The following is a 7,934-nucleotide window of genomic DNA, read 5'->3' on the forward strand; positions in this document are numbered from 1 at the left end:
GGGGTAAAATGCATGAGATAAATAATGAGATACAAATATGAATAAAACGAATGATATGATCTAATGAGCGAGTGTCAAAGTACAAAGAGTCTCTAGATATGTTAAAATAATTATTAGAATAAAAGATCCTTGAATTCGCTGCATTCTTCTCGGGAGTTGAGGGCGGGTTTGTAGTTTCGTATGTAAAACGCTTCGAACAGTCGTAGATTTGCGGGGTCGTTTTCTAGTACAATGGTCTTGATTTCGATGCCTTTGTGGACTTTGTTTTGGCACTTTGAAATGTGTTTCTGCACGGAGGAGTTGTCATTGTTCAGGTGTTCTCTTACACGATCGTGGATAAAGCGTGTAGTGCTCCCGATGTAGTATTGGTTGCAGTTGTTACACGTGATTTGGTAAACAGCGTTGCGTAATAAGCACAATTTGGTGCTGGAGATAGGGCAGTTGGCCCTCGTGCATGTCCGTTCTGTGTTGTTCTGAGAGAGAGCTCGTCTGAGGGTGTAGGACTTGTGCGCGACCCGTACTGGTATGCCCTCTTTTCGGAAAATGTTGGTGATCCTGTAGTTGAGACGTTCGGAGATATATTGGATCTTCAGGTACGACCATTCTGTGCTGAGAGGTCGAGGGTCTTTCTGATGGTTCTGGGAGTGCCTAGTTTTGTCTATAGTGCTTTCAGGATACCCGTTAAGGCGGAGGGCGTCGTCAAACATGTTTTGATACTTTGTGGCACATTTCCGCTTGGGCACATTTCCGGCCAAGATTTACTGGACAAAATACTCAAGGATAATAATGAAGGGCAGTAAGCTGCTTCATGCAAAGAACTTAACACGCTTTCGTGTGATAAGAAACTTGCGAACTTTTCTCGCGGGAGATTATGCAAACCGGGCAAATACCCACTGGAAATTCGGAACGACCAGTCCACAATTTTCCAGAAAAGCAGATCCTAGCGTTTTTGTGGAAGATAGGCAATCAATAAAAGGCTCGAACTGTGTCAGATCGTTTTGCACCCAGTGTAGTGTCGACTAGCCGCCATCTTGTAGCTTTGGTCGAGGCAATATTCACGACTAGAGGAACTAGACCTGATTCATACCAGGCGGAAATGCCAAATGGAACAGGAAATTTCCGAAAAAAAAGGACAACCTCGAGAGGTTGACCAAAATGTTCGAAACGAGTTTCCGGAAACTTTCTGTTCCATTCGATTTTGAACCAAAATTTCCAGAATTTTTTTCGAATGGAACGTGCCTAGAGTGACTGGTGCGATTGCTTTCCCTGACGATATAATATGCAAAATAGTCGAAATGTATAGTTTTAGCCAAGCCTAAAAGCCGCGTGGTTTCCCTATTTTTTTCAATTAAATTTTAACAAACTAAACCCAATAAGTCTAACCAAGATTGTAGAAATTACGTACGCGATATAAGCTAATATATCAGGGACTTTTCAAGAGACGATTGTGCCAGGAATATGTCAGTAGAAAAGTCAACAACCCGCCAGGGGTTAATTTGCGCCGAAATTTTGTCTTTGCGAGTACTCCCTCCTTCTCCCCCAGAGAAATAACCTGACTTGAGCCCGCGATCCAATTGGAAAACCAATAACTGGTCAGCACACGCACACGCAACCTCGATGAGCTCTAAAACTGAGCCCGCGATATGGTCACGCGATACTGGTCAGCGGATAGCTTGTTGTGAAGCTGTCAATTAGCGATAGCGTGGATGCCCAAAATCAAAGATGTAGCTATGTAGTTTTTAAGGTATTGGCGTTCGGACGTACGCACGGACAGTCACGTGACAACCTACATTTTTCAGATCGATGGGTTACCAAATTTCTTAAGGTATGGGGCTCCGCTACAAAATAGCATGTGGGACAGCATGATGGCAGAAGTTCTCATTCTAAAACAAAAGCTAGCAGTATCTCACTTACCGACAAAGACGACAAATCAAGCCTAGTGGATTTCCATTTTACAGTACTTTAATGGCTGGAAGCTTCACGGTAATTGGTTTGTTTATTTTTTGTTTATTTTTTTTTATTTGCAATAACAAAGGGAAAACAATGCTTACTTACAACACTAGCTCTATTTACATTATATTGCTCTAATTATTTATACTATTTAAATTACAATATCTAAACGACTTACACTACTAACAAATACAGTTACACGACTTACACTTCTAACAGTGACGACAAGGGGCAAAGGAAAAAAAAGAAAAATAGATAGTTATCATTACAGCTTGAGGTTGCACTATAGAAACATAAAAAACAGACCAAAGGCATGTGGTACATTAAAGGTAAAATGAGTTATGCATCTGACAGGAGATTAGAAATAGACGAATGGGTAGGAGATAGATACCGATAGGTATAGAAAATTTAATAGCTCTTATTAACCGAGCAGGAGATCTGTATGGGAGAATCTTGACCGAGGTCGTGAGTACAGACCGAACGCAGTGAGGTCTGTACACACCATCGAGGTCAAGATTCTCCCACACAGACCGACTTAGCTCGGTTAATAAGATGTTTATTATATGACAAAGAAGAAAAGTTTAATTCGTTTAATGTAACTGGTTTGCTGACATTTTGCTTCCGAACGGCGATGAGCTTAACATAAACCTGCCGAAATTTGTTCGTCCTCTTTACTTTTTTTTGTCATCAGGCTTTTTGGCACTTCCATAAACGGGAAAATCTAGACCGTGGTCAATATCGATTTCAGCCAATCAAATTCGTGAGTTCGGTAGTTCCCAGTCCTTGTGAGACACTGCCATATGATAATGTAAAATAATAATTAAATCATAAACACTCTTGTTCTTTGGTCATTTCAATTTAACAATAACTAAAATGCAAACAGCGGCAACAAACATAACACATGAAATACGCATGGTTTGGAACAACAAGGTACCGCCTGATGAAACAATTCAAATTTGTCTCAATAAGTTGTACTCTCTCCCTGAGCCTCCGACATTACCAAGACCAGCCCTTAAAACTTTGCTTGAGTTTGCGACGAAGAAAAGCCACTTCATATTTGACGGACAATATTATGATCAGGTTGATGGTGTTGCTATGGGGTCACCATTGGGTCCTGTTTTAGCTAACATTTTTATATGCCATTTCGAGGAGCAGCGGGTGAGTGATACCGTGGCCTGTCCATCCATTTGGTTTCGATATGTAGATGACACTTTCTCCTTGTTTGACAAGAAGGACAAAGCTACAAGTTTTCTACATTACCTCAACAACAGGCATCCCAATATCAAATTTACTATAGAACTCGAAGAAAACCAAGAGATCCCATTCTTAGATGTCCTCATCAAACGCCATCAAAGTGCCTTTATGTCTCCTTTCCCAGATGCAATTAAATACAACTTAATGAAAAAACTATAGTCAATTATTTGGTCAACAGCCGAGCTTTGTTTGCAAAGAGCGCCCCCCAAAAATGTAATCCAGATCCAGTGTTGGGATAAATTTTGGCCACACGAGGTGGCCGCTTTATTGATTAAATTATACATAGTCAAATAAAACTAATTAGGAACGATTATTTCGTTCGTAAAGCTCTAGCAAAGGTGAGGGCACGAGAAAAACGGCCAGAAGCCTCCAGAAGGGAGGCCCGGCCCACCCGAGGACTGGTGACCAAATAATGATTGACGTGATTGTATATAAACAGCAAATAACCACATCACCTGCGTGTGGACTAAACTTGTAAAGAGACTACCTTGGTCGATAGGCTAGGTGTACGAATATACTGGAGAAAGGCGTTAGATTTCCACCTTCCTAACTGGCGGATCTGTGTGTCGGTAAAACCTTTGGCCGCAGCCCAAGTGGCTGCTCCTATTCGAAAACTGTGCGATTTGTACAAAGCAGGATCGAGCTTACAAAAACGAAGTGCCCTATTGAGTTGCTCCACAAAAAAGTTTCTTTTAATGGGCGCCCCGTCTGGCCAACAAAACAAAGGACCGCGGGCGGTTCCTCTAGTAGATATGAAATCTAATATAGTTCTCACTGGACAACATAAGTCTTCTTTATAGATATAAATAACAAAGGGGGGCCCGGTATCACTATGTTTGTACTTAGAGATTGTGAGCTGCAGGGCCGTGACCTGCCCTAGGCGGTTGAGTAACTGCTCCAGCTGCGGAAGCATAATAAGATTACTGTGATTGCTACTGTTAACTGTGATCTCGCCAATACGCAAAAATGCAAAAAAGGCTAAAGAGCACATGACTGATAACATATGCAATTGATACGCTGACTCCGTTGTGTGGTCAAAAGAGGCAATGAGTCGCGTTAATATCGGTAATGTAATTGGAAGACGCACATCGTGCGACGGAGCTAACTTGCGATAACCCTTGAGAAGTTGTCTAATGATTGCAGTTTCTGTTGGATCATTGACTCCTGCTAGCTTGTGAGCATAGCCAAGAGCTGATAAATAACTGGTGACAGTTGAGCAAGCGTAATTAAGTGAATACAGGTGTGACACATATAGTGCTACAACAGCTGGTGTTAAAGGTAAAACTAATGTTGTGACACCTAAAAAAGATTGTGCCCAATCTGTAAATAGTTTTCATGATCGTTTGTATACTTCAGTAGAACCCTTATTTAAGCTAGCAGCTAAAAGCGTTGTAGTTATAGAGGCCAACTCTCCGGAAGAAGAGGCACTGGAACAAGCGTCGGTTCGCGATCCATGCCCTGGCCAAGGGACTTGAATTTCGTGACCTGTAAGCGCGATAGAGCATCAGCTTTGACATTGAGCACCCCAGGCACGTGAATAGCCCGAAATAGAATATTATGCTTTAAACATTGCAAAACAAGCGCCCGCAAGAGAGCTAATAGCTTTTTATCTTTGGTTGTTTTCTTATTAATTACTTCTACTAAGCCTTGATTATCGGTGTGAAACAAAATACACTTATTTTCTAGTTTTGATGCCCATATGGAAATGCTTACAACGATAGCAAACATTTCTAGAATTATTATATTTGTACCTATCCAGCTATCGGGCCATTTACCGTAAAACCAGTGCGAGGCAAAAACTGCACCGTAACTTAACGAGCCTGCTGCATCGGTGTAAAGATGCAGTTTTGTAGATGAAAGCCAAACATAATCTAAAAAGAAGGATCTGCCATTGTAGGCTTCTAGAAAAGTAAGCCATAATTGAAGATCAGATATGGTTTCACGATTTAGACGTATAAAATAACGGGGGCGTTTAATCCCCACCGTTAAATTAATTAGACGGCGCTATGTACTTTTCCGTCTCAACTCGTGACTATTGCCAAATAATCAATCTATTGTCAGTTAGGTCATCAGATAGTCTCGTGACTATTACTCAATCCTTTTGTTACGTTGCACAAATTACACTCCATCCCCCTCCGGTTGAACCCTGCTCACTGCCATTCCTCCCTAGCTTACCTTAGTTGTTAAACTGTAATAGTTACATTTAATAATTAATAAAAGTGGGTAGGAGTCATAAACACTTTTATTTGGCGGCAAATAAATTCATTTTCTACAAGAGTACACCGAAAAAAGACCTTCACATGTCTTTACACCAAGTGGGATTCTTTCACACCAAGAAGGTACAAAATCAATCTGATCCGCACTCTCACTTATCGCTGTTTTTGCATCTGTTCAACATTTTCTTCATTACAGGCTGCTCTCTCTGATCTAAAGAAAACTCTACTTCTAAATGGTTACCCGAAAGGCATAATTTCCTTCAATATGAATGATGTCTTAAACAAGCATAGGAACAGACCTTCCGAAACTGTTACCACGGTTCCCAAGAGAGATGTAATCCTTGTGCTTCCTTATTTAGGTTTCCGAAGCGAAGTTTTTAAACGCCATCTTAAATCTTGTGTTAATAAATGTTTTGGTTTCGTCAATCTTAGGTTGATTTTTCAGAACACTTGCCGAGTTAAGTCCTTTTTTCCTTACAAAGATCGTTTAAATCGCTCGCAAAAATCTAAAGTCGTATACAAAGCCAGCTGCTGGGATTGTGACGCTTTCTATATCGGCGAAACAAAGCGACGACTGCATGACAGAAAGGTCGAGCATTTTAAAACCCTTACGCAAGTGGGTCACGCTTCCGCTGTTGCTGATCACGCGATCTCCACCGGCCATAACATCAAATTGGACCATTTCGAGGTCTTAGCTAGTGGACAATATGATTTACATTGTAAAATAAAAGAAACATTGTTTATACGAGACTTAAAACCAACACTTAATGACAATGCTAGCAGTGAAAAGCTGTCACTTTATTAGCTATCACCTTTTGTTTTCGTTATTGTTTAGTTAGTTACCAGTACTTCGCTTTGTATTTTTAAGTTTTAAATCTTTCGTTTTTTTTGTAACCGCCACTTCTGAAGATGCATGCTGTAGCATGCGAAACGTCAAGAAAATTTTAGATAGTTGTTCCAAACCATGCGTAGTTCATGGGTTATGTTTGTTGCCGCTGTTTGTATTTTATTTCTTGTTAAATAATTAAATCCTCATATATCCTGTAAGAGATTACCATTTCTTTGTGTCTCCACTTTTTGTTTCTATTTCATATTGTGATTTTAGTGTGCATATGAAATGCGTAAGATTTGATGATCATCGTTTGTTTTAGCAAGCCATATGTGATATCGTGCTAAGAGAAAGCATTAATTAATAAGAAGCGCAAAGTGAGAGATATCTGGCCTCAGACCCAAAGCAGTAATATTTGTCAAAGCCTAATCTTTAGGAAGTAAATTTAAGTTTTTCAGCCGTTCAGTAAGTTTATTCCAAAAGTGAGATGTTTGGCGGCATGACCAAAAAAGATGAATTATTGACCCAGAGGTGGTGTGACAAAAACTGCACTTTCCATCGCCCTGTATACCTATTCTAAATAAGAAGTTATTGGTTGGTACACGTCTATGTAAGAATTTAAACTGAAACTCTATCAGCTTAGTGCTCTACCAGCTAAGTGCTCTTAAAAGATATGCAGCAGTTCAATTTATGTTGTCATTTATTGGTAGGCCACAATCCTCTAGCCACTTCTTTTGACTTGACTCTGGGGTTAAATTCTTCTTACTAATCAGTTTTTTATATATTAATGTAATTGCTTTTTTGACTTGTAAAATTCTTGTTGTAAGTGGCTCATATTCGTGGTCGGTGTTCTATAAATCTTGAAAATTAGAATCAGTCCGAATAGACTTTACAGCCGATATTAATCCGTAGAAGCTGAGAGGGCGAGAGTCTATGTGGTTACTGCAGTTCAAATGTCACTTTTTGGTTTGAAGTTCTAGCTTTTCACAAGGTTCTGCGATCAATACATTGGCACATTATAATATATCAAAATTTCACAAGACATTCCAGTGAGGATTAATTACAAAACACACATTATATGAACAGTTTTTCAAATTCCTTTTACATCTAAGTCCCTAAATTAACCCACACCATCTGCACTATCTACATGTATAAGGTCTTCAAAAACTAGTAAGACAATCTCAGATAGTGCAGAGTGTAATTTACGGCTCTGATGCAGTAGTCACACAGGTCCTCACCCCTACTGTTCTCTCCCTTGGTAGTCAACTAGGCCTTTTCCCCTTTGCAGAATATGAGCGGGCAAAGACTTGATAAGACATATTCTTAGTCGTGTGTATGTTTCACGTTTGTATTTTGCCCAAAAATAACTTACAATTACCGTTTGTCAAGACGTTTTAAATTCATTGTGGTATTTTATCTTGAGTTTCGTTCATTTTGTAGCATTACTTTTCACGCCAACGTTTGTAATTTGATACTTTTGTTTTCTTCGCTAATGCATGCAACAAGATACCTTTGTTTCCACGAAAATATAAGAAAGATGTGTATTTTTTTTTAACTTATTGCTGGAGATAAATGGAATATAAAAGTTAAATATCTGCTGAGAAGTAGAAGAGGAACGATTTCGTTTTATTCAAAAAGTAAATTTTCATTTCACTGATAAACAATAATTAATCTAATTATCAAAT

The 7,934-nt window shown here is 39.4% G+C and overlaps 1 protein-coding gene and 1 pseudogene across 1 annotated transcript; one reads left to right on the top strand and one right to left on the bottom strand.

Moving 5' to 3' along the window:
* Positions 1–2,862: 2,862 nt before the first annotated feature.
* Positions 2,863–3,363, top strand: LOC145490456 (uncharacterized). Its single transcript, XM_081469572.1, has one exon. The coding sequence runs from the start codon at positions 2,863–2,865 to the stop codon at positions 3,361–3,363; it is 501 nt and encodes a 166-aa protein (XP_081325698.1).
* Positions 3,364–3,657: 294 nt separating this feature from the next.
* LOC145490657 (uncharacterized) lies at positions 3,658–4,932 on the bottom strand (annotated as a pseudogene).
* Between the last annotated feature and the right edge of the window lie 3,002 nt (positions 4,933–7,934).

The sequence above is a fragment of the Orbicella franksi genome, chromosome 6, assembly GCF_964199315.1.
Source record: "Orbicella franksi chromosome 6, jaOrbFran1.1, whole genome shotgun sequence".
Lineage (NCBI taxonomy): Eukaryota > Metazoa > Cnidaria > Anthozoa > Scleractinia > Merulinidae > Orbicella > Orbicella franksi.